The 27783-nt window shown below is 44.0% G+C and overlaps 1 protein-coding gene across 2 annotated transcripts in view; it reads left to right on the top strand.

Moving 5' to 3' along the window:
- The window catches only part of ZYG11B (zyg-11 family member B, cell cycle regulator), a 197410-nt gene that overhangs the window by 140960 nt on the left and 28667 nt on the right, over positions 1 to 27783 (top strand). For both annotated transcript variants that reach the window (XM_069232657.1, XM_069232656.1), the window contains 2 exons: positions 8087 to 8284; positions 8391 to 8443. In XM_069232657.1, coding sequence (XP_069088758.1) covers positions 8087 to 8284; positions 8391 to 8443 — 251 coding nt within the window. The remainder of the gene's footprint in view (positions 1 to 8086; positions 8285 to 8390; positions 8444 to 27783) is intronic.

The raw sequence follows: 27783 nt of genomic DNA, 5'->3' as shown, positions 1-27783 counted from the left end.
GTGTCAACTTACCTTATGGGTACTATATTAGAACTCTTACATAGTTATCCTTTGAGGTTACTTACTTTGAAAACTGTTTTATGGTTGCCATAAAGTCAACTAGACATTGTAGTGAATTACAGGCATTATGTGTGAAAGCCCCTTTCACAACTTTTTATGCAGATAAGTTGGTGTTGAGACCCAGGGCTGCTTTCCTGCCAAAGTTGGTTACTCCCTTCCATTTGAGCCGGTCCATAACCCTTGCTACTTTCAGACTTCCAAACGAGAATGCCGGAAAACTGAGAAAGCCTGTCGCCAAGAACAATCAGTGAGCAAATTCACCGCCCACAAATCAGCCATGCGCAAACACAACCAGCTCATCTGGACTACCAAAAGATCCTTCTACAAAGACTGAATAGACAACAACGCACACAACATCAAGGAACTATTTATCATCATCAAGGAACTCACCAAACCCAAATCCTGCGCCATCGACCCTCCACACTCCACACTCCCAAGACCTCTGCATCTCCCTCTCCAGCTACTTCCACCGCAAAATTGCAGACATACGTGAAAGCTTCATAACGCTGTCCCCCATCACCACCACTGACACGGCCAACCCCACCGCACCCTGCCGCACCAACGTACTGAGCACCTGGACCCCGACAACGATGAAGAAACCACCAAAACCATGAGCACCATCCACTCAGGCTCTCCAACAGACCCCTACCCCACCACATCTTCAACAAGGCCAGCCAAATCATCACTCCCCAGCTCCGGTCCGTCATCAACAGCTCCTTCAAGACCGCCACCTTTCCAGATATTTGGAAACACGCCAAAGTCAACGCCTTGCTCCAAAAACCCAAAGCAGACCCCGAAGACATCACAAACTACCATCCTATCTCTCTACTCCCCTTCCCCGCAAAGGTCATAGAGAAGATAGTCAACAAACAACTCGCCCACTTCCTGGAGGACAACAACATACTCAACGTCTCCCAGTCTGGATTCCGCAAAAACCACAGCACCGAGACCGCCCTCACCGCCTGCACCCACGACATCAGGACCAGACTTGACAAGGGTGAAACAGTTGCCCTCATCCTTCTCGACCTTTCCGCAGCCTTCAACACCGTATGCCACAAAACCCTTCGCACACGCCTCTTCGCTGGAATTCGCCACAAACTCCTGGACTGGCTAACCTCCTTACTGTCTGAAAGAACCCAAAGAGTTTGCCTCCCCATTCCGGTCTAAAGCCACCAAGACCATATGTGGGGTCCCCCAGGGATCCTCACTCAGCCCCACCCTCTTCAATATCTACATGGCTCCGCTCGCCAGCATCGTCTGACCCCACGGCCTCAAAATCATTTCCTATGCCGACGACACCCAGCTCACCCTCTCGAGGAACCCCTCTACCGCCAAGAACAACCTCCACACCGGACTTCTTGCCATCGCTAATTGGATGACAACAAGCCACCTCAAGCTGAACACAGGAAAAACCGAGATCATCATCTTCGGACCCAACAAGTCAGCATGGAACGACTCATGGTGGCCGGCCACCCTAGGACCACCCCGACACCCACCACCCATGCATGCAATCTCGGCTTCATACTAGACTTGTCTCTCTCCATGACCCAGCAAGTCAACGCCATATCGTCCTCTTGCTTCAACACCCTCCGTATGCTCCACAAGACCTTCAAGTGGATTCCAGTAGAAACCAGAAGAACGGTCACCCACGCCCTCGTCAGCAGCAGACTGGACTACGGCAACACCCTCTACGCGGGGACCACAGCCAAGCTCCAGCGAAAACTCCAGCGCATCCAGAACGCCTCAGCACGTCTAATCCTCAACCTCCATCGCCATGAGCACATCTCCTCCCACCTCAGAACCCTACACTGGCTACCCATCAACAAAAGGATCATCTTCAAAATCCTAATCCACGCTCACAAAGCAATCCACGACACCGGACCGGCCTACCTCAACGAACGACTTAACTTCCACAACCCGACACGCCAGCTCAGCTCCGCCGACCTCACAACAGTCCCTCGCATCCAGTGCACCACATCCGGCGGCAGGTCTTTCTCCCCCCTCGCTGCCAAAACCTGGAACTCCCTACCCACTAACCCATGCAAGACCCAGGACCTCCTAGCCTTCGGAAAGCGCTTCAAAACATGGCTCTTCAAGCAGTAGCAACCCTCCTCCCCACAGCGCCTTGAGACCCTAACGGGTGAGTAGCGCGCTTAACAAACTATTGATTGACCCAAAGCAGCGACCAACTAGAGGACTCTCAGGCCTCGCTTATGAGTAGAATGTTACATTTAGCACACATAAAAACCCTTGCTTGCCTGAGTGTTGAAATTCGGAGAGGGTGATATTTTTCAGCCTCCTTGGAGTTTTCTGAAGATAAATATTGGCGGGTTAAGCCCGCCAATATTCACCAGAGGAAAAGGCCAGGTAAAAGCAGTGACCTGCAAATTTTGGTGCACTAAACAACACAGTCGGCATGTTATTCCCCACTATTGCATAGAAACTCATAGTTCTTGCTATTTTTCACATTCGATAAACAATGATCTGCTAAGGTAAAGTAAGAGAGAATAATCCCAAACTATTTAAATAATTTGTTAAAAGATATTTGAAATGTGAAAAATAAACGAGACACATTTTTTAACCAAAATATAGGCTTGTTATCTGGAAGTGCGACATTGTTTGTTTTACACAATGCTGCATTCAAGATCATCAGTATAGGATTTTGACTTCTTAGACCTGAAAGGTTGCTTGCCCACTGGATGATGCCCTTCCCATCCCCCCTAGCGCCTGGAGACCCTCAAGGGTGTGTAGCCGCGCTTTACAAAAACTGATTGATTTCAAACGGATTGATCGCCCTCCACATTCATCTAAAGAGGAGGAAAGGCTTCATCGTTTGGACCCTTTTATGTGGACAGAACTCATAATCTCCGGCTAGACAATCAGGCTGTTTGGATAAGATGAAGGGAAAAGCGGTGTATAAGAGGACATTGTCCAGATGGATCATCCTTTGCATTAAGATCTGCTATGCCATGGCTAACAAAGAACCACCTTAAGGTATTGGAGCACATTCTATTAGAGCGAAGTCTCTACTTCTGCTTTAGTTAGAGGTATCCCTGATGTTGACATTTGTAAAGCAACAACGTGGGCCTCCTTCCACACTTTTGCGAAGCACTATTGCTTAGACTCCGAGGGAGGAGAGGCGGTCACTTTGCCTGTTCTATTTACAAGAATATTTGGTATGGGCAGACAGGCACCTACCTCAGAGTGCCGGACTGCTAGGGGATTCTGTTCAAAAGGTGAGGAATCCACAAGAAGAACAACAAAGAACAAATTACTCACTTAGTAATGCTTTTTCTTGTGGATACAGTATCTACCTGATTCCTCACTGATCCACCCGCCTTCTTTTATGGCTCTGATGACATCACTCGGAATTGCGTGCAGAGCCGTGGCATTGTGACATCCTGATCGACAAGGAGAGTTATGAAGAAAAGTTAACATCGAATGCTGGCACATTTGGCTATTCAAAAGGTGAAAACAGAGAAACAGAAAAAGCAAATATTTAAGGAGAACAACCTTTTGCCCCATGAAGAAAGCATGGTAAGCCACCAAACATTAGCACTCTTTCTCCAATACATATGAAATAGGGTCAAACCATTGTTAATGACGGGTGACTGCTTTCTTTTGTGAAAAATAGTTAAGCTCTTGGGCTTAAGCCTTTTACCCTAGTGGTAGTACTGGTGAAAGATATCAGAACCTGCAATGCCCTAATATTAAGTCAGAACCCGCCAAACTAAAACCAGTGTGAAGACGTCCAAAGTATACACAAGCTGTGTACTAGAGGTACATTCTAATCAGGAAAAGAGGAGCAAAGAAGGAATACAGTCCTGTTGTTGATCTAAAAGTGATAAATGTGTGAAGAAAGAAAGATACAGAATGTTGGTAGTACACTATAAATCTCCTCTAATATGTTGACGAGATTCGTTGTGCTCTATAGGCTTCCAGGTTGTATACTTTTATGTGCCTGATGTTCATAAGCATAGGTGAGTTGTAAGATTAGTGGTTGAGAAGGAATGTTGCAGTTCAGGATGCTGCTATTCGGCTTAAAACTGCCCGCAAGAGTGTTTTGAGAAAGAATTGCAGTTGTTGACATTCATCTTGGAAAGAAATTAATTGTATATTTATATGTGGACGACAGGCTCTTGAAGGCCAGTTCACATTGGAAAATACTTCAGAGTTTCTCTTCTAACAAACTCCACATGAGCAGACAGTTCCCAAATACCTGTCCTAGGTTGCAGATAACAATAAATCTTTTTCTCAAAATTCATTTATTTTTCATTTGAGAGTGCAAGAGAATACACTTGGGGATCAACACAATACAGAACTGCTAAAACAATTCCGACATTCCACTAGGTAATGGAACATACTAGCATCTGGGCCCTGGGTAGCGCAAGACAGCCAGAGCAGCAGCAGCCTTAAAGGGCCCTATCACTCTCCAGGAACGAGCAATGGGAGGAGTCTGTAAAACCACTGTAGAAAATATGAGAAGAAAGTACTACGGAAGAGGGAGAAGAGGAGCGGATTGCAGGAAGCAGAGATACTTGGGGGTTGCTAAGGGTTGCTATACAAGGGAGAAGGCAATATGCCAGGCAGCTAAGAAAAGCAATGCTTAATACCTCAGCATTGGAGCTAGTCAGCGCACCTCAGTGTTTCAATACCTCAGGGGTGGCAGTGAAAAACGAGGGATGTCACTGGTGGTGCAGTATCACTTGTGAGGAAGAGATCTCACTCTACCTTCAAAGTGTGTAATTTAGCATTGAATTTGTATGTGATTCGCTCATGACCAGCTATGCAGTAGAATTCAAGCTGCCATTCTTTTGGGGGACGGCAGGGTCGGTGGACGCCAATTGTGAACTATACACAGCTTGGTTGTGGCTAACGAAGTAGCCAACCATCGATGTTCATGCAGTGACCTATCAGGAAGGTCTAAGTTGATATGGAAGATGTCATGCTTGGGGCAGGGCAAGATCAGCATAAGACTACATTGTCTGAGTCACACCCAAAAGACACAATGGTATAATGTAGAAGAGGTCACAATGATCAGCATTACACCTCCAGCAGAAGTCGTGGGGCAAGAGGTTTTCCCGTTTGAGTTTCCAAAGGGACTGGTCCCAGTCATTCAGTATCTTAAAATCCAAAATTTTCAGTCGGGAGTCCCCGAGAACTCTGTGTGTCAGCTTCCACAGGAACAACTGCCACTGGAGTCCAGTACCTGTTAGGGCTGGAAAGGAGTCAAGGACTTTTATAAGGAGATAACAGTCAAAACCATGGTCTCAGGCTGTGAAGTCTTATCACATCAACATTCCACCTTGATTTGAAGTTGTTCCTTCTTTTGCATAACACAATCCTGATTTAAAACAATAACATATTTACTATAGATTAAGTGATCATGAGGCTGAAACAAGACAACCTGAATGAGATTGATAGCCCCAGGATGGCCAAACCAAATGGTGAATCATAGAACTTGTCCATCTGTGAGACTCCAGTGCATACCTGCATTCATAAGAGCCAGGGCAAAAATATGTTCCCACAGTCCAACGTTGCTGAATTTAACTGCTTTACTTCTGACAACAGCCTTACTTTGAACATTCCAGCTGTAAAGAAGCCATATGTAGGTCAGTACACAGTTTTCCAAAGTGCCATTGTTTCAGATTATCCCAAATGCCACAGTGCCAATTTTATCCAGCTCACTGAAGAGCTGTGTTCTTGTATAGAAATTGTCTACATAAATGGTATTGGCGAAAGGTGGAATTACAGGGTGGAATAGTTTAAAGGTGTTGCCACATGAACAGTTGCTGTGCTCTGCATGGGACCTCTAGACACTCTAGGTTGTGCTTATGCCACTGTCTCAGTGGCACAAGTCGTACTTGGGAATTGACATTAGACATAACTGCCTTTCTGTGCAGCATGGCCGTGCTTTTCAGATTCACTTGAAGTCTCCATCTGATGGAACTCCTGCAGTGAAAAAATCACCTCCAGATTCTGATCCAGGATTCTCACCCTCAGATTTAGTCTCTGTTTCTCAGGCATCTCTATTATTTGACTAAAGGCCCTGCAAGCTGTCAGATTATGCGGCCACATCTCTCTTCTACTGTAAAAAGAAAAAAAACAAATACTGTGTGTGGGGTGCAGAGGTACTCAGTAATGTGTGTATACTGTGAATGATACGTTTTGAGTGAATGATGTGAGCGGAAAGTGAGAATGCACTGCAGTGTAAGGTGAGCATGGGATACAAAATGTGAATAAGAAAAAATAGTGCAAAATCAAAACATCCAAAAGGCATTGGTAATAATAAATAATATTGAATAATTAATTAAGCAATACATATCTGCATAAATAAAACAAACAAAAGTGCAGAAACAGTTGCAGTCGTGCTTTCGAAACAGGATTACAATTAAGGGACAAATTAAACCCTGCAGAGGAATTGGAACCCACAATTTGTGGTAGGATTTTTTTTTTGCAAATGTGGGAGAAAATTATGCAACATTGTGCATCCAGTGATAAAAATAATTTTGCGCACATTGCATGTGATTCCCTCTTCTTGGACGTACAAATCATAATCCGCTACAAAAGGAACACCTACTATTATTTGCATCCCAAGCTTTTTGCAAAGTTATGGGTGTGAAATTTGCATCATGTTCTTGACAGCTGACAATCTATGTCTGTTGGCACGTTTATAATGAACGTTTTAATGCCATACTCTCATTGAATTAGTTTTTGCTTCGCTCTTCGCTATATCTTGTGTTTAGCTTTGCTTTGTATTTGTTAAAGCTTGACGATGTGTTCTTTTGGAAAAGGACAAAAAACTGCAAGGTGCTCTGCCACAATTCCTGTGCAGGAATCCATTCAGGAGGGCCCCCCCAATGAAACAGGAAGAGACTCAATTTGCTAACAGTGTCCCTCCCGTTTCTAATTGTGTCTCCCCTCAGGCACAGACCACATTTGAGACACAAGCATTTCCAATGCAATGAGTCTTGTGTTTGCTCGAGTTAGAGGTATTAGTGTTGTAAATTCCTAACTGGACTTTTCTTGCCACATAATTTGAAAATGAAAAGTAAAACAGTTGACATAAGCAAGCTGATTCAAGTCGCCACGGCTGCCATGAGTGCGAAGAAGAGGCACAAAAGGAAAAAGAAGTTCGCTCACAGTCAAACTTATCGGCAAACGTGCAATTTATCTATGTAACAGGATGGATGGCCAAGACTGTAACCAAACTGTCCCAAGGAGGGACAAACGTAAAACATTTACCAATGATGATAAAGTATTTTTGAAAGTCAAGCCCGTGAACGAGTGATGGGCATGCAATGGGCATGGTTAAAGCCCACAGATAGATTACCACAGGCCAGAGTGCTTGCCCACTTGACCTAAAAGAATGGCTGTCATTTTCTCTGATGTTCATGGCACTGTTCGTTTCCTGATAGGAGGTGATAAAGGTAACCAGGGCCCAATCAAGCTCCACATGGAAGGTAAACGCTTCAAATGCTGTTTTACCAACTCATGTTGGTCATTATGCCAGAGGTTCTGCCACCTGAACAAAGCAGTCCCTGGTGCTTTAATGAAGGATTGCTGTTTGGGATTTGCAGTCATGAGTGCTATCCACTAGCAGAAGTTATTTCACAAGAGGCACCATTTTTAAAGGATAGTCACTTTCCTTATCAGTGGTGCCTTTCTTTTGATGTATGTCCTTGGGGCAGTGCCAAGCTCACGGGTACAGACTAGAAGAAAAGAATTGGTGCTATTTGATTTTTTTCCCTTCCTTGGAGGGGTAATCACCCCCTGGAAAAAAGGTTCAAGAAATTGCATGTTATGGCAAAAGTAAAAGTATATGCCTTGCAGGTAAGATGGTCATACTTTAGTTTTTATAGTTATTAAACCACTTTTCAGAAGATAATTATTATCTTTTAAAAATGTGTTGCAGGATTTCACACTGATGCAGAGATACACAATATTGATGAATTCAGCAAGGATGCTAATGATGAAATACCATGATTATGAGTAAATGATTTAAATGGTTTATTTCTTTTTTTAGAACAACATTGCAGAAGTCAAAGAGCTTCATTCTGAGCTAATGTGGAAGGAATTTATAGACCACATAAGTAGGTTATTACACAGCGCTGAAGTGGAAGTCAGTTACTTTGCAGCAGGAATCATTGCTCATTTAATATCCAGGGGAGAAGAGGCCTGGACTCTTACTACCACTCTGAGGGACGACCTTCTTCAACAATTGGTAGGGTAATGGCTTACCTTTTAATTGTAGAAAGGTTTGTTTGTGATTGCTCTATCTATTGAGTGTATGTGCATTTCAAATAAAATATCACCATCTTCTTTTTTAGCATTCTACAATTTTGAGTTGGCCTACTCCAGAATGTGAAATGGTAGCCTACAGGTAACTTCTTACGATCTATAAACACTGTAGTTCTGAATAGCTCAATTTCCAAAGCAAAGATCCTGACATGAACTGTTCCCCAAATAAATGTTATATTCTGTCGCATTTCCAGCTGTAATATATTTTTTATTCTATGCAATCAAGTATATAGAAATACATGCAATCAAACATTCCTTCTTATGCACCTGCTGTATGCTGGTGCCCTTATAAGCTGGGCCACCCAGCAGGTCAGGGGTAGCAGTTTATCACTAGGTGACAACATAGGAAGAGGCAGATTAATTTTTTTTAATGTTTGTTGACTGAAATTCTTTAATTGGCATTCATCTTCTCTGTAACACATTCCATCATTTGTCTATTGTACGTCAAGAGGGTGTAGTGGGGTTCTTCCAGGAGTAAGCACTCATACTTGTGGCTTGAAACATGTTTGTGATAAGTACCAATATGCAATCTAAGGAACGTATGATGTTGGGGGTCATAAGATAACACATAAACCATTAGCAAATGTGAGAAACATCTTGTGTGTACTAGGACTGCTCCACAGACTTTGTGTCACATTACTATTGATGTGTACGGCATACATATATGGTGCTAGAAAACACAATGCCAAGCTTAGTGGACTTGCATTACAGTTTGGGCCAAATCTTCTATGAGTAGTTTTTGTAGGCAAATTAATGATCAATCTGTTCCACCCAAGATTTGAAACCTGGAATCCTCTGGAATGTCCATTTCCATGTTTTTATATAGCTTATATTATAGGAGAAGTTTTGTAGCTCCAGGGGTTAGTACAAACCTGACATAAAATGGCAGTTCATTCGTTGCAGTTATTTGTCTTGACATGCTCCCTTTCCCGCGTACACATATCGTTTTATCCACTAGAGGATCTGCATACTGTTATCATTTTTCATTGTTGGCAGTACATCATTTACTTATGCTCTACCTTGCTTTCATAGGCATAATTAAGTTGTGAATAATTTCATAGATTTCAGTTTCACATTTTATGTTAAATAATTTTTCCTGTTGATGAAGGAGGTATTTGCGCGACATAAACCTCTAACTCCATCTGGTAAAACTAAACCACTTTTCTTGTAGACTACAAAAACTGGCTGTTTTTGGTCTTTGCATATATATAATAGCAATAGCTTGCTCTCAGCCTTTTATAATAGGTTTGCCAGAGTTTGGGTTGTGCTGGTCTGTCAAATAAATAACCTGGAATGAAAATAATCTTTGTGGTAGAGAGCCTACCAAACAAAGATAGTACCAGTTTATTCCGCCTTGCTAGTTTAAGAAAACAATTCTGGAAGCATCCTAAATATTTAGTTATAGAGAATGGAAGAAACAGGTAATACAATCATGAGTCCTCCATTCTAGACTAATTCCAATTAAGTCGATGGATGGGGTTAGATTGGTACAGTTTTCTTAGGCACCAAGTGTATTGAGTTCCGCTGATTTACACTGGTAAATCAAATACCATTGCGGGTAGATCCTCATGCAGGTCCTGATGTAACGGAATTCAGATACATAAAAGGCAATCCTTTTCTAATGCACATTTAATAATAGGAGCTTAATTATTTTTTTATTTTTTTATTTTTTATAACCAGTGCACCACAGGTTTGACTGATAGTAAGAATATTAAGGGCACGAAGGGACAACATAGTTATAACCTTCTCTTAAAAACCCTTTTGTAGACCCTGTTTTGGGAGCTAAAAACTTAGCAAGTATAAATATTTGGAATATGGGGTTACATTTCAGTTTCCTCGAATAAAAGTTTGATATAAATATAGTGTGAATGGTTAAAGAGATTTTGACATTTAACAGAAGGCCAGAATGGGGAGAGCTTACTATTACATTGTTGTTGTTCTTATGTGTCTGAAGTTTGACTAACCATTAAAAATAACTGGACGTTTTGAGTTTGTAGCTGGAGACACTGCTTTAGTCTGGCCTGATGAACTTTGAGTTTATTGCAACATATTAATTTGATGTCTCTACACGATTCTCCCTATTTGGTAAAGAGTTTGTGGGAATAGCGTGGGTAAACAAGAGATGCCTACGTGTTTAACTTCTTTGGTTGCACGTTTCTTTAGGTCTGGCTATGCAACAGCTTTGTGTTGAAAGGCAATAGTGCGTTATCTTTACACCAGTGAAAGTCATAGTTTTCTGTGGTGAGCATTAAAGTCAAAAGTTGTCATAATACAATCATCAACAGTGTTTGTGTTTTTTAGATTAATATTTCTATAGTGAGCAAATAGCTGCTTTGCTTAGGAAGAAAATGATTATTGCACTATCTACCGGGCACAACCTATTGCAGGGATGTGGAATTCCTATCGCCCGACGCCCGGGACATCTTGTTTGGGGTCAAGGGCAACAAGTTTTTATGTTTACTTTGTCCTTGGGACAAGTAGGCCCAACCCTCTGCAGCACAAACCCTTTGGCTGCCTGTTTACAGAGAGTGGAACTCTCTGCAGTTGAGGTAATGTGTTTCCAAAAGATAATGCTGTTCGAACTTGTATTTATGGTTCATTATTTGAAAGCCTTCATTATTAGGGTGAGTGCTGTAAATAAATGTTTTAAGGTCACACTTCACTACTGACGTTGGTTCCAGTACAAAAAAAAAAAAACGTGTATACACATGTTTGAAAAGTTTAGGCTATGAGGCTAAGTATAATGCTCCCAGAATGCTCTCTGATTAGATGCAAATGAAGTGTCATTTAGTAAAATATGTTGATGCATGCTAGTATTTCCCAAAAATATTTCTAATGGAAAATCAGTGTAACCATTTTCAACACGATTATGGGAAGCATGAAAATAAACGAACACTGACAAAGCCAACTGATCTGACATATTTTTATAAGTCTTTTAGTTTCATCAATGCGTGTCTTGTTTTGACATGGCATTTGTAACACTTTTTATTGTTGTGGGAGCTACCAGGCCCTCAACATTGTAACAAACACTGGCAAAAAAAAAAAAAAAGTTTTTGAACTCTAAAAGCACACGTTGCCACCAGTGGCATAACAAAGACCCGCAGCTGCCCTCCAGGGTGTCCCTTCAGCACAGCCCCTGCCCTGAGTGAGTCTGGAGAGGGGGCTCCTCCATGTTCTTTGCAAAGGGGCACCCTCCAGTTTCGTTACGTCACTGATTGCCACTGTAGTTCCCGAGACTGAACAAAACTACTTTGTGTGCCAAAATGCTCCTTGTGGAAGAGCAGAATGCGATCACTAACAGTAAAGCCAGCCGAAAGAGAGAGAAATAGAAGTTTAATAAAAACAAAATGTCTTTGTTAACACCAGACCTAATTAGGGACCAAGACCCACATGTAGGTAGCTTTTTGCATGTCGCAAACAGCGACTTTCGCTGTTTGCGACGTGCAAAAAGCACATTGCGATGCACAAACCCAGTTTCGCGATTCGGTAACCTGGTTACTGAATCGCAAAACGGGTGTGCGACTCGGAATTAGGAAGGGGTGTTTCCTTCCTAATTGCGACTCGCAGTGCAATGTAAGATTGTTTTGTGACCGCGAACGTGGGCGCAAACCAATCGCAGTTTGTCCCCATTTCAAATGGGTGCTAACACTTTCGCAAAAGGGAAGGGGTCCCCATAGGACCCCTTCCCCATTGTGAATGTCACTGTAAAAAAAATTTCAGGGCAGGCAGTGGTCCTGCGTACCACTGCCTGCTCTGAAAAAATGAAACGAAAACGTTTCATTTTTCGTTTTTGTAATGCATCTCGTTTTCCTTTAAGGAAAACAGGCTGCATTACAAAAAAAAAAAAAACTGCTTTATTGAAAAGCAGTCAGAGACACGGTGGTCTGCTGTCTCCAGCAGGCCACCATCCCTGTGAGGGCCGCCATTCGCAAAGGGGTCGCAAATTGCGACACACCTTATGATTATTCATGAGGTGGGCATTTGCGAAGCCCTTGCGAATCACAGATGGTGTCAGGGACACCATCCTACATTCGGATTTGCGACTCGCAATTTGCGGGTCGCAAATCTGAACCTACCTACATGTGGCCCCAAATTCTTAAAGAAAGTCACAAAAGTACACCCATGGTATATGCCGTACCCCTATAAAATATTTGTGAACTGTATTTTAGCATGGGTAAATACGATGTGTAGATGTGCTCATGTGAAAATCTATTGAGCATTTGCAAGTTCATTTTCCCTCCAGCCACTTTCTTCCCAACCCTGGAAGAAGTTCTAATTCTGCCATTGTCAGGAGTAAATGTCCAACCTTTCTTATTATGGGAAAATATTAGAGAGAAGCTGGTGAAAATCTTTAAAACATGCAGGTTAGTAGGTTTGCAGACTCAAAGGCATTCCAGCCCTGGAACTATTGCTTACTGCTTCCTCCAGCCCCAGTATGCAGATCTGCAGAAAGGTGGCAAAATAGGGAAATTGCTACAGTAGGGATTGAAACTGCAAGTATTCAAGCCCTACTATGGTAGTAGCCCTGGCATAATCAGAGAGGCTATTATCAGAGCTCTTACATAATGAGATTGCTGCCATAATTTGTCGCCACACTACATGGCACCAAAAGGGACAAGTAGATCTTTTTACAGGACAAGTAGATTTGAAAAGCAACCTGTCCCCTGGACAAGTAGATATTTTAATAAATTCCACACCCCTGCTATTGGCTTAAGCAATGCTTGATTTGAATGTGGTGGAGTAGATTTCCTTGCACAAGTCTTGTTGCGGATCGATTTCCTTTCTTCTTTTGGGCAAAGGGCTGCTCATTTTGAAATTCATATCCCTACTGGAGATGCACTCCAAAAAATGGCAATTGGGTCCTTTTCCTCCAAAAAGGTCCTGTTTTGTTATATTGAAGTCAGGAGTTTGTAAGTCTGGAGATGGTATCGAAGGGTTCTTTTGTCCATTCACTGTCCATTGATTCATCTTTAAACGTCCAGGACCAACCTTGCTGCGCCATACACCCATTCATTACTTGAGACACCACTTCAATCGCTTAGCACAGTACTCTCTCTGACCCCTTGATTGTGACACTGTATCACATAGTTGGACCCAAGGCATGATACAATATCCGAGATGTCTCCTTCATAACTAGACCCAGTATGAAATGGTAGCTTTCAGATTGGGACCACAGTGTTGTAGAGGTAAATATTATTATATAAAAACTGTTTTCACAAATAGGATAGAATTGGGCTTGGGATACAAAATACAAAAAAAAGCTTCAGTCTCTCTCCATTAGACAAACTTTGAACGTGCAAGCCATGCATTTAGCAAGCTAACTGCACATAGCTTTATTCGAGCCAGAGAGCAATAATAGAGTAGTCTATTTTTTGCATATCATGTTTGTCTAAAAAAAAAATATATATGTTTTAGTTGAACTTTACGTAAATCCTCAAAAGATGCATAGGTATGAGTAAAATGCGCCAGGGCCTCCTTCTCTAACCACTGAAGGCTACAAGTAAGACTCATTAAAACTCTTACCATGTTCAATGTACACACATTTCTTCAGTGGGCATAACAAATTAATTAGTAACCGTAGGAAGGTTTGCATGATATGGGACTTTAAATGATTTTTTGCATACCACTGAGGGACTCAATAAGTGCAGCTAACACTTAAAGCTCAACCTATATTGTGATGAAACTAAATAATTGGTCTTGCTCTCCTTTAGTTTTTTTAAAATATTCAGTTTAGATACATTGTCACTATAAGTTACACAAGTTGTAAAGATAGTAGAGCCACATTAACCAGTCCGTAAAACTTAAATCAGTGTGCAAATAGGTCCTTATCACTTCTACCCAGAAAATGGTGTTTATGTAATCCGAAGTTCCAGTGACTTTCATTAGAAAGTGAAATTAGTATATAATGGTTGTATATCCCTGTACCACATCAGAAAAATGACCCAGCGTTTGCCTTAGAATAGACTATGGCTTAGTCATAATTTAAAAAATGCAACTCAGCATTTTAATCTTTATGGTGTTATGGTGAGCATTGAATTGGTCTCTGTAAACCAGTGAGCTGTAGCACTGCATAAGATATATTTTAATAACTTTACTGCACACATTGAAAGAAACAACCCAGCGTGAATTAAAATAATTTGTGACTACCCTCACTCACTGTCATATATTGTGAGTTTAGTTTATCCATCTTTGGCTTCCAACGTCATTTATCATCTTAAATAGCATCTAAACTGTCGCACTGTCTCACTTGTTCAATAACCCGTCTAGCAATATACCACTTGAACGTATCATCTCTACTCTAGCCCATGACGATAGTTTTCTTCGAAGTTATGAAAATATTTACTTTTGTTAGAGACATCAAGGATTGCAAAATTGCATATATGAAATTGGGTTTTTGATTGGAGGGGGTGAAAATCCTTCTCAAACAACAACCACAGTCCTCGTCGAGGTGAAACACAAAAGTATTTCAATAAATCTCTGAGCTTAATATGCTTAACTCTCTGGTTTATTGGCACAGAAGCAGTCAGGCTTAACTTAAAGACACTGTGTTAAGTATTTATGCAGCAAGCAAACAGTAATAAAGTGAAAATGCAAGAGATAGCTCACACTAATTTAGAAAAATAAAGTACATTTTAATAAATAAAATGAGAGTTAAACAACAAACATCCAATCAGGAGGACCAAAGATGTGTAGTTTTCAAAGTGGCAGAATGCATAACTGTGGGTTTCTGGTGGATCGGTCCAAAGTGACAACTTCAAGCCAACCCCAATGGAGTTCAGGACCTGAGTAGGCATGAATTGGGTATCTGGAGCCTACTCCATTAGAGCTCAGGCAGGGCCAGTTGCTGCAGGTCAGCTGGGCAATTACAAGGAGGCCTCTGGAGCTAGTTGTGTCCCCGTAGCTCAGAACAGGAGGTCAGCCAACTGACCCCTGGAGTCACACAGGTTAACCAATGAAGGGAACTCATCCGGTCTTCCTTCTCAGAGACCTCAAGCAGCAGGGCACAAGTCAGGTCTCAAGTAATAGGGCAGAGTTATGGGGAACAAGGCCGTCCTTATTCTGTAAAGTCCACTTTTCCAGGAGTGTTCCGATGCTCAAAGTCCACTAAACTTGGTGCAACCCTTTAAAGTGGGGAAAACGTATACCCCACCTCCACAGCTTGTTCTGAAAAATTCTTCATTCCCCTTTCTTCCCCTTCCCAGGCTAGAGTGACAAAAGGCTGTTGTTAAGTTACTGTGAAAGTATGCTGGAGGCAGAATCTTAAATGTTAATGAAGCAAGGAACAGCTCTACCCCTCACATCCTGACAAGGTATCACTCTCCCAGCTACTCTCAGGTCCTACTGCTCACTGTCTTGGCCCAATATGCATACCTGACACGGGAAGCAATTATCAGACTCTGATAGCTGGATACTCTTAGAAGGTCTTAGAAAGATTAGGGCCTCTGAAAATGCCAACTTTCCGAAGGAGGCATTTTCAAAATTGTAATCTAAAATCCAACTTTACCTTTAAAGAGTAGTTTGAATTGCAATTCATTTAAGCCCGGATATAACATTTCTACCTTTTCCCAATCAAAGGTTAGCACTTATTGTAAATGTAATAAGGTAACCTAATATTCTCTGTCACGGGATCTCCATTGATAGCCATAAGCTTTGAATAGTCCGGCCCACATGCGGGGATTCTGGAGCAGTTCGTTAAAATGTGTTCTCAAGTGTAAATGTTCGCCTTTCTAATGTAAGGCCAGGATATGCAATCAAGACATGAGTAGGGTGAAATGGCCAATTTCTTATATGTGTGTATGTATGTGTATATATATATATATATATATATATATATATATATATATATGTATGTATGTATACACACACACACATATATATTGAAATCAGATTGGCTGGAAAAAAGGTAATTTGACTAAATCTTTCACACACCCTCTTCTTTTTAATATAAAGATGAAGGAAGAGAGGATGGTGAAGCCCGATGGGATGCCCTAACTTAACTGTGAAAACAGCGTCTGCGCCTTTAAGGGCCAATAGACCACCAGTATCCTATCATGCAGAGCAATTGACAGTTGCTTCAGGTTTTTTTCGGCTCCTTATGACAGGAACTTGGAGCACTAAGCGTGGATTTTTATTACTTTGTTTCCTTCAAAAATCTAATTGAAAACCTTTGACAATTGCTTCACTTGACGGATTTCATCTGTAGTATTGTTTTTCTGTCTTTTTCGTCCAGAACAAAAATTGTCTTTAGTCAAATAAAATGACATCTTGTTTGATAAGTGTCTTGCCTGTGGAAGGAAGAAGGCTAAGTCAGACCCTCACGATGTCTTCATCACCTGCCTTCCTAACAGTCACATCCCTGACAAGTGCTCACACTGCAGGAACACTTCCAGGTGCACCCTGAGGGAAAGGGAAGGGCTGGCTTATCAAATCTTCGCCCTGACATGATGCCCAGCTATCACCCGACACTCAAGGTACTCCATCGACTAGGGCTGCATGTCAGTCACAGCAAGTCAACATCTTCTCCAGTCCAGGCTCTGCTTTACCTAGGGGCTACCATTAAAACACAACATGTAAGTGTGTATCATTTGGAGGAGAGACTGTTATCGATCTGTCTTAAGTGTCACTCTCATGAAAGTCTCCCATCCGGCAGTGAGAACAGTGTCATCTCTCATAGGCGCGAGGGCTTCGTGCATTTCTCTGGCCCCAAACACCCGTCTCCACATGAGACCACTTCAAGAGTGCCTTGATGATCAGTAGAGGCAAGGTTCAGGCAACTGGGAGGACAAGATCTCTGTCTCCCAAAGCAATGCAAACCCTGAAATGGTTGTGTTCGCCAACAAATCTCCTGCAAAGGATGCCTTTTCATCAAGAGGCTCCCTCTCAAACAAAAGTAACCGGTGCCTCTCTGTTTGGTTGGCAAGCGCACATGGATCATTTTCAGATTCAGGTAACATGGTCTCCAAGGGAAATTACTAACCATATCAGTCTGCTTGTGCTACGTGCGGTTCATCTGGTGCTGAAGGCATTTCGCCTGTCTTCAAAGATGAAATCCCTGCTTGTCCAGACAACATGACAACAATGTACTATTCAACAAGCAAGGGGGAACAAGATCCAGCCATTGTCTCACGAAGCCCAGTCTGGAAACCTCGGGTCGCTCCCCACGCCGCACGGCTCCTTCTGGGTGCCCGTGTCTCACTCCCACTGCTGCCGAGGGTTCGCCGCCCCCGGTGACTGTTGGTTGTACTGCTAATCTTTTTTTTCTCCCAAATTGTCTTGTAACTTGTTTATATTTTGGCATTCTGCTTTTGCTTTTTGTCTCTCATTTTTGTCTCTCTGCTAGGCGCTCCCTTCGTGCCACTGCCCTCTGTGCCCCCCCCACTTCCCGCTGCTGCTCCCCTGCGGCCCCGCCCCCTTTGACCTTCTTTCTCCCATGCCCTCGCCCATTGGCTGCCCCGCCTCCCAGCTGCTCCTCCCTCCCACTTCGCCTCTTATGGAGGTTGCCGCGCGGCAGTGAGTGCGACCTGACCTCTGGTCGCTCCCCATGCCGCACGGCTCCTCCTGGGTGCCCGTGTCTCACTCCCGCTGCTGCCGAGGGTTCGCCACCCCTGATGACTGTTGGTTGTACTGCTAATCTTTTTCTCCCAAATTGTCTTGTAACTTGTTGTTTATATTTTGGCATTCTGCTTTTGCTTTTTGTCTCTGATTTTTGTCTCTCTGCTAGGCGCTCCCTTTGCACCACTGCCCTCTGTGCCCCCCCACTTCCCGCCGCTGCTCCCCTTCTGTCTCCCGTGCCCTCGCCCATTGGCCGCCCCGCTCCCACCTGCTCTTCCCTCCCACTTCGCCTCTTATGGAGGTCGCCCTGGACCCCGCGCCCCCCGCAACGCCAGACTACACTACGATTCCAGCACCCTCCACGCACTCAACACTGGACGAGACCACCCCTGCTACCGTGCCACCCCGAAGCGCACCCAAGGGCCCTTCGCCTGCCGGAACTGCAGATTCACCAGCATCACCAAACCACCATCCAGAGAACCCAACCACCTCCACTGCATCCTCCTCAACACCCGCTCCGCTCCGTAAGCACGCCATCGAACTCTGGGACCTCCTAGACACAACCACCCCCGACGTCGCCTTCCTGACGGAGACCTAGCTGAATGCCACCTCAGCACCAGACATCACCATAGCCGTCCCACAGGGCTACAAGATCTCCCGCAGAGACCGCACCAACGGAGTGGGAGGGGGAATCGCCATCATCCACAAGGACACCCTCCAAGTCTCGACCAACACCGATGACACCCTCACCACCGCCGAGCACATGCACTTCCAGATCCACACCAACCCCAACACCACCCTCAGAGGAACACTCGTCTACAGACCACCCGGACCACGACCACAGTTCAGCAACACCATCGCCGACCTCGTCAGCACCCACGCCCTCGCCTCCACGGACTACATCCTCCTCGGGGACCTGAACTTCCACCTCGAGAACAACGACGCCGCCAACTCCACTGCCCTGATCAACAACCTCGCCAACCTCTGACTCAAACAGCTCGTGACAACATCCACCCACGCCACTGGACACACGCTGGACCCCATCTTCTCCACAAGCCCCCATGTGTCCTTCAGCCACACCACCGAACCCCACTGGACCGACCACAGATGCGTCCACTTCACCTTCAGGAAACCCACCACACACCACCGCTGCTGGGGCAAGATCACCAAAGACCAACTGACTACCACCCTCGCCCTGAGACCACCCACAGACCCAGACACCGCCGCGACTAACCTCAAACAGTGGATCAACAACTGCGCCAACACCCTCGCCCCTCAAGACCTCCACAACCAACCACACCAACAAGAAAGCCGCCTGGTTCACCGAAGCCCTCCGGGTCTCCAAGCGCACCTGTCAGAAACTGGAGAAGAAATGGCTTCACAACCGAGCACTAGACAGCCACACAGCCCACAAGAGCGCCACCCGCAGACACTCATCAGGACCGCCTTCAAGGACCGCTTAGACAACAACGCACACAACACCAAAGAGCTCTTCGGCATCGTGAAAGAACTCTCCAACCCCAGATCCACCACCGACGACATCCCACCATCACAAGATCTGTGCGACTCCCTAGCCACCTTCCTTCACCGCAAGATCACCGAAATCCATGACAGCTTCAACTCCGACACCCCCGCACCCACCACCGAGACCACCACCCCTGCGACCGCCAGCCGCCTGACAATCCTGGTCCTACGTCAGCAACGAAGACACCATCAAAACCATGAACTCCATCCACTCCAGATCCCCATCCGACCCCTGCCCTCACCACGTCTTCAACAAAGCCAGCACAACCATCGCGCCCCACCTCCGGAAAACAATCAACAGTTCCTTCGAGACAGTAACCTTCCCGGAAAGCTGGAAGCACGCCGAGATCAACGCCCTTCTGAAGAAGCCCAAGGCGGACCCCAAAGACCCCAAGAACTTCCGGCCCATCTCCCTGCTCCCGTTCCTGGCAAAAGTGACAGAGAATATTGTCAACAAACAGCTTACCCGCTACCTCGAAGACAACAACATCCTGGACCCTTCCCAATCCGGCTTTCGCAGCAACCACAGCACCGAAACAGCCGCCCTCATCCTCCTGGACCTATCAGCAGCCTTTGACACAGTCTGCCACCCGACCCTATCAGCACGCCTCCATGACGCCAGAATTCAAGAGAAGGCCTTGGCCTGGACCACATCCTTCCTCTCCGGCAGAACCCAGAGCGTCCGCCTCCCACCCTTCCGCTCAAAAACCACCAAGATCATCTGCAGCGTCCCACTGGGATCCTCCCTCAGCCCGACGCTGTTCAATATCTACATGGCACCGCTCGCCCACGTCGCACGACAACATAACCTCAACATCATCTCCTACACCGAAGACACCCAACTGATCATATCCCTCAACGAAGACCCCCACACCGCCAAAGCCAACCTCCACAGAGGAATGAAGGCCGTAGCTGACTGGATGAAGGACAGCAGACTGAAGCTGAACTCAGACAAAACGGAGGTCCTCATTCTCGGACCCACCTCATCAGCCTGGGATGACTCTTGGTGGCCCACATCGCTAGGCACAGCCTCGGAACCCACAGACCACGCTCGCAACCTGGGGGTCATCCTCGACTCCACCCTCTCCATGACCAGGCAAGTCAACGCCGTCTCCGTGTCCTGCTTCAACACCCTGCGGATGCTCCGCAGGATCTTCAGATGGATTCCCCCTGACACGAGGAAAACAGTCACCCAGGCCCTCGTGACCAGCAGACTCGACTACGGGAACGCCCTCTACTCAGGAACAACAACCAAGTTCCTGAGAAGACTACAACGAATGCAGAACGCCTCAGCACGACTAATCCTCGACGTCCCCCGATGTAGCCACATCACACCCCACCTAAGAGGCCTGCACTGGCTCCCCGTCGACAAGAGGATCACCTTCAAACTCCTCACCCACGCACACAAAGCACTATACAACACCGGACCTACATACCTCAACAACCGACTCAGCTTCCACACCCCCACCCGAAGCCTCCGCTCAGCCAACCTCGCCCTCGCCACAATTCCCCGTATCCGGAAAACCACCACCGGCGGCAGATCCTTCTCCTACCTCGCCGCCAATACCTGGAACACTCTCCCTACCAACCTACGACAGACTCAGGACCTGCTGGCCTTCAGAAGATTTTTCAAGACCTGTCTCTTCGATCAGTAGCGGCCCGCCCCCCGCAACCTTCCCCCCCCCCCCCCCCCAAAGCGCCTTGAGACCCTCACGGGTATGTAGCGTGCTTTAGAAATGCAGTGCTTGATTGATTGATTGAATTGCGAGAGTCCTGAGAATCACAGCAATTCATCTTCCAGAGGTTCAAAACGTTCAAGCAGACTCACTAAGCAGGGTTCTTCGGGAAAACCACAAGTGGGTTCTTCACAACGAGTTTGTACAAAGCAGATTACACATGTGGGGTTGTCCTCAAATAGACTTATTCACAACCGCAGAAAACAAGAAATGTTCTCGCCCAGCACAGTTTTCTCATCAATAATTTTATTGCAAATGTTGTAGTGATAAAAGCAATGATGCCGTAGATGGTGTCATCAATGACATATTATGTGGAGTAGTTAGCTGTGCATGGGGAAGGCAGGAGGTATAGTTACCTTAGGGTGCAAGTTATAGTTACTTGAAATAACTCTAACTATATCTACTGCATTTCAATGGTTTTGTACAAGTGAATTCAGAACCTAACTGTAACATCCCTGTAACCTTTGTTTTTTTCATTGAAGTTCTATGGTGTATTTTGTTTTAAATTCTATTTCCTAACTATAATGTCCCTGTAACCTTTGTTTTTTTTCATTGAAGTTCTATGGTGTATTTTGTTTTAAATTCTATTTCCTAACTATAATGTCCCTGTAACCTTTTTTTTTTTTTTTTTTTGTTCAGTGAATGCCTAGTTTTTTTAATTTTTTTTAACATAAAATAATTTGACTTGTACGTTCATCCAACTGCCGCCGCACAAGGCCTTTGGCCACGTGTGGCAGGGGTTGGCTGCAGAGTCTTGCCTGGTGCCAGACTCTCTAGTCAAGTCCCTATAACCACCCAGTCCTGCGCAGCAGGGGTTGACCACAAGGCCAGGCCCTGCAGCCAGCCCCCACAATCACCAAACCTCATGATGGGCACGCCCTTTGGTCATGCGTGGTGGGGATGGCTAAAGGGACTGCCTATGTGAATGTATCCGTGAGTAGGTGCGAGAGTGTTTGATTTGGTCTGAAAGTGGGTGTGAGAGTCTGAGTGGGTATGTTTGTGGATGCATTAGTCTCTGAGTGCATGTATGACTGAATGAATCAGTGTATGAAAGAGTCTGTGATAAAAAATAAAAAAAATTACTAATTTTTTGGCTCATTCGCATATTCGTTGTGGCTGATATTCATGGATTCGTAAAAGGGACAGGAACTCACTTCACATAACAAGCTAAGTTTTTTCTACTGAAGCATTACAAGCTCCGTGCAAGGACAGCAGTTTACAAATCATCAAATGGCTCACAGAAGTCTTACATTCACTTTCACTAAGAAAGACCTCCCTCATACCATTGAAACGTTTATACATAAAGTGTAGCTCCCACACCTCATGAATGTAACTATCTCCTAGCCAATCAAATCTGCCTACTGGAAAGTATTTCAGGCCCAAAGTAAACTGGAATGTTGAAATGGGCAGATTAACTAGTCTGTGTATTAACCACACTGCTGATGGAATTTCCACCACAGTAAAAGTCAACTTTTCTAACTTTTCCATGTTAAGCATGATGTAAGTTGCTTCTTTCTTAGCCATTGTCTTTTATTTGTCATCAAATAAAATGTTGCAAATTACTTACTAGAGTTAACATATTGCCAGGGCACGCACCCACTTCTAAGAACTTGTAATGTCCAACCAAACTGCAATAATGCACTTACTTTCACTATGTCCATGATGTAAAAAATGACATGTCGCTTTGAATGATGTCAGTTGCAGATGACACAATGTTTTTTAGGGTGTAAATGCGTTTAAACAATGTGCACATACCATTATCGACAATGGCTAGAACTTTCTGCAAATGTTCCTGTTCTGGTTACCTTAACTGGGTAGCAGCTTCCTTTTGGGAAAGCTTCCAAATTTTATTATGTATTGCATATAAGAAACACTTGTGCATGGTTTCTTCGGACCTAACAAAAAATCTTGCAAGTCTATATCTTCTGACAGGAGTCTAAGGTGTTCTTTAATAGCTGATAGTATGAAAGAATTTTAACCATTGTTGATATAGTTTGCCTGCGCTATATGTGGTGACAAACCAGAGTGTTGTGATGTAACAAGAGTCAGGCCAGCTTGCTCTAAAACCCCGTGTGATGTTCAAAGAACACGAATGACAACCATGTATGTCCACTGGCCACAATAACCACTCTTTGGGACCTGAAAGTGTTGAATTAAAGGTGCTGTCTGGAAACCACGCATCAAGCTGTTCTTCTGTGAATATTTCAAATCTTTTGCCATTTTTTTTAGATATGGCTGCTGAGGGAATACTGGCTGCGTTAAATTATTAATTTTTTTTGCCAGACCTAAGCAACCAGTTTGTTTTACTGTTTCATCTAGATATATAATTTGTAATGGCATAAGGCATGCTCTACATAGAGCTTTCTTACCCTGTATTTGCCAATCTCTAGTTCCTCACACTTTAAGTCGATCGACTTTAACCAATATTCATAGACTTCTATAGGCAACTGGGAAACAAAGGAATCAGAATAAATCAATTTTGTATCAGTTAACATGTTCTGTAATTTTGAAGGTGGCAGTTCAAAATAATTAGACTCAGCATTTTTTATATCCTGCCCAGTAAAATACAAGAACTTTTCTACATATGTTTTAAATCTCCCCACTGGCGGCGTCGGACAGTGTTCCCATTATAGAATTATAAACAGTTCTCAGGGTCCTGGCTGTGTGCAGAAAATAATGTTGATAACGGTGGTAGCAAAACATTTCCCCATAATTTACAGTTGTCTGATAAATATCTTCACTTTCAAATATAGTGTAATATTCAACCTCAGAAAGCACAGTCATCTGTTTTTACATCCCAGTCAGTAGAAACAACCCTTGGTGTTATAGTTCATTGAAACTTTGAATACATACAGAGCTTGAATCATTTCTGTTTTTCCCAAACAATCCTATCTCGAATCGAAAACATTTGAAATGTTCACTAGGGACACGTCTCTTCAGACCTTATGTGAGGACTTAAAACCACATCCACCAGTCCAATAGCAGAGCGTTCCGGAAGGTAGTGACTGTGTATCAGCAGAAAGAAAACCATGACAAAACCAATCCAAAACAGGAAGGCAAGCTAAGTCCGATATATCCACAGATAATGCCATGAATGAATCAAATAGTTGTTTTTCACGCAGTTGAAAAGCTTATGTGCTTTTGATACAGGTGGGAAAGAATTTCAATTGTTGATGTAGGCAAAATAACCAGAAGCAATTTGTGAAAATACTGGAGCCGATGCAGGTGAAGGAGAACTGACAGATGTATCCCTTGGTGGTTCATAGTAAACCATTCCATCCATTTGAGTTGAATTTGAGTAACATAATTCAGAATTTTTGATATTTCTTGTCGTTGCTGTGTTGACAGTCACTAATGAAAGATCATTTTCCACCTTCCCCTAGCACGGGGAGGTATCGTCATTGTTGTTTAATGTTTGTAGAGGGACATCCTGAATGGTAGTAAAAGGGGTACAGGAACTACACAGGAATCCTTGTGGTCCACTGTGCAGGACTGACCTCCTGGTGTAATTTGACATTATCAATTGAAATGAAGCGGTTTTCTTTAGAACCAGGCAGCGGTGGTAAAATACCTGCTATGGTACCGTGTATTCCCCGGACTGGAACTGGTGCACTGTATGATAGGCCAAATTCCTTCTTTACAGCAATCTTTTTCTTATACTAGATCACCAACTTTTGGAATCCAGCCGGTGGATGTTGTTGGTAAGTCCCTAATTTCCAAGGTGGTGGCTTGTGCAGATGAATTTTCATCACAACACTGTTGTAATTCCTGCAAGGCAGTGACATGTTCACTTATCAAAAGGTGTTTCTGCCACTACTGCGCCAGAGCCATCAATGTCTGGGACATACATAGGTATACCAAAGATGACTTTGTATGGAGCACATTCTCCCAAAGCCCTTCTGGGCAGATTATTTAGTGCTCTCTCGACTCCATACAAGTGGTGCTGCCTACTACTAGGTACGAGTCATAATCTTGCTGTAAAGGGTTGCTTTAAGTTTCATTTTTTTTGCTCCACGACCACACTTCCTTCGGGATGGTAGGGAGACGAGAAATGGAGTTGAACAGCCATCTTTGCCATTGTGGCCCTGAATGCCCTGGAGGCAAAGGCAGGGCCCTGGTCCGAGTGGAAAGCTGCAGCTCCATATGTGCCAATAAAGACTTTCAAATCTCTGAGCTTCAGACAAACTTTGTGGCCATACCTATAGAAATCTGGAGCATGAATCAACAGTGACTAAAATATATTTGTATGCACCATCAGGTTGTGAGGGACCACAATGGTTCAGGTGCACACGTTGAAGTGGTTTGTTAGAAACCAAGAGAGATGTCTGCGGTGGGCGTTTAGACGGTGGACCCTGTTATTTGTTGGCCGATGTCACAACAAAGAATTTACTGTTTGGTCTGTTTGTATAGAACTGGTCACCAGTAGCCTTTTTGAAGTAATGAAATAGTAGCCGCCACACCTTTATGGGCATAAGCAACCCCCTCATGCACTGCTCTAATGAGATTTAGTCTCTGGTCTTGGTCGGAAATCACACGATCACCCGCCCCTAGTATCCCTAGTAGCAAGTGATCATAGCAACAGAAGCCATGTCAACTGCTGATTTGGCTGCCTCATCGGCCAAAGTGTTTCCTACAACATGTACCCCAACACGTTGGTGATCCAATGTATGAACTACCTGGGCAGTTTGTAGCTTGTCTTTAAGATCTGCTACCCTCCCCAAATCTGTGTTTGATGGTGTTCCCTTTTGAATCGCTGAACCCATTTTGGCACCAAAAGTGCAGATATTCATTGAAGGACAGGACTCAGTAGTATGAATCATACTCAGTAAGTGTAGAAAGTCCAGGATCCACTTGTGCCAGTGCCAAGATTAAAGCCTTAAGCTCTGCAAGTTGTTCGGTGCTGTCCACTAGGGTCTGGGTGTGGGTATGTTGAGAGAGGAATGTACCAACGCATATCACCCCGCTCACGGCTGCACAAGCGGTGCAATATTGGTATTTGGTACCTACTTCTGGTTGAGCTGAGCCATCAGTATAAATGATGATCCAGTATTGTTCAAGAGGCACAATGTTTGTAGGCATTGGTTATTCAAGTTCATATTGAAGGAAATACTTGTTTTTGGAGTTTTGGATCAAAAACATAATCAACATCAGTGGCAGTCAGAAACTTTGCCCATTGCGTCCAAAGTGGATGTAATGCTTTTAAGTTTGGGCCGCTAGCCTTAGTTTCAGCCTTAAGGGCTGCTATTCAGGTAATGACAATTATGCGTTTCCCCTGGGCCAGAGGTCTCTCTTTCATGACAACCATCTGAACAGCAGTCAGAATTTGTTCAAGTGAGAGCTAAATGGTGTTCATTTTTGGAGTACAAATATGATTTGTAAGCTATTGGTACGATGTCACCCTCCTTGAATGTTACATAGGTGAACCCGATGGCACCAGGTATTATTACCCTGATGGCCAAGTTTGTTTTGTTGTCGTGTGTGTAAGTGCTTAGCTTCAAGCATGTCCTGTTGTAATGCTCTGAGAATGTGGGTATATTCAGAGGACCAATATTTGTTTGAAAAGTCTGGACATATTAAGCCATAAATTGGTTTTATGCATTGTGCCTAGCCTGGAATGTAAGTCCTGCCAAAGTTGAAAAAGTGCAGCAATGACTATAGCTTTTTGATGGTATTGGGAGCTTGTAACTGTGCTCACTTTTCTAGAACGTGAGGTGCCAAACCCTTTCCCTCATATGATAACTCATGTCCCAAAAACAGGACAATGAGAAAAGCAATTTTGGTTTTCTTAAGATTAAATTTGTAGCTCAGTTCGGCAAATCCCACAACAATGCGGTCCACCCATTTTAGGTTGTTCTGAGATCATCATCTGTGAAGTAATGATCATCGACATATGACAACAACATGGGGTCAATGTCATGTAAAATTGATGTTTCAAGAACTGAGAACAATCTTGGACTGTTCTTATACACCTGAGAGAGTTGGCAAAATTTCCTTTAGAGCCAAGTGCACTGAAGGCACTCAGATCACGATTTTCAGGCACTATGTTTTGGCAGAAAAAAACATTCGAAATATCCAAGGTTGTTTTGTATTTTTGAGCACTAAATTAAGTGCCGTGCTGTGTGCATTTTTAATTGCAACTGTGCATGTATGACTGTTGAGGTGTTTGTAATCTAAAACTATTCTGTACGAATGGTCCGGCTTAGCTATGGGAAACAAAGGGTTATACATTGTTGATGCTCATTGTTCAATTACTTCCTGGTACTTGAGTTGTGAGAGTATTTCTCTCACTGGTGCTTAAGCCTAATGTTTAATGGGGTATTGTGGTTGGATCTGTGGTGTTTACCTAATTGGTATAACATGGTAGGGAGAATCTCTATCCCTTCATACATGGTTGCGATAGAGCGCCGGAGCTTGCACCAATGCCAAATCTATGTTGTAGGCTTCTTTTAGTACACCTGGAACGAGGACTGAGAAAGATGGCAAAATGGCATCTTCCCCTCATGGGAGATTATGAACCAATTCAGGTGGCTAATCTTTCTGCTGGGAGAATATCGTAACTAAGGTGGTCATTCCGACCCCGGTTGTCCGAAGACCACCAGGGCCGCGGTGG

This window comes from Pleurodeles waltl, chromosome 4_2, assembly GCF_031143425.1.
Source record: "Pleurodeles waltl isolate 20211129_DDA chromosome 4_2, aPleWal1.hap1.20221129, whole genome shotgun sequence".
Classification (NCBI taxonomy): domain Eukaryota; kingdom Metazoa; phylum Chordata; class Amphibia; order Caudata; family Salamandridae; genus Pleurodeles; species Pleurodeles waltl.
Note: the sequence above shows the minus strand (reverse complement) of the source record. Positions and strands in the feature narration are given on the sequence as shown.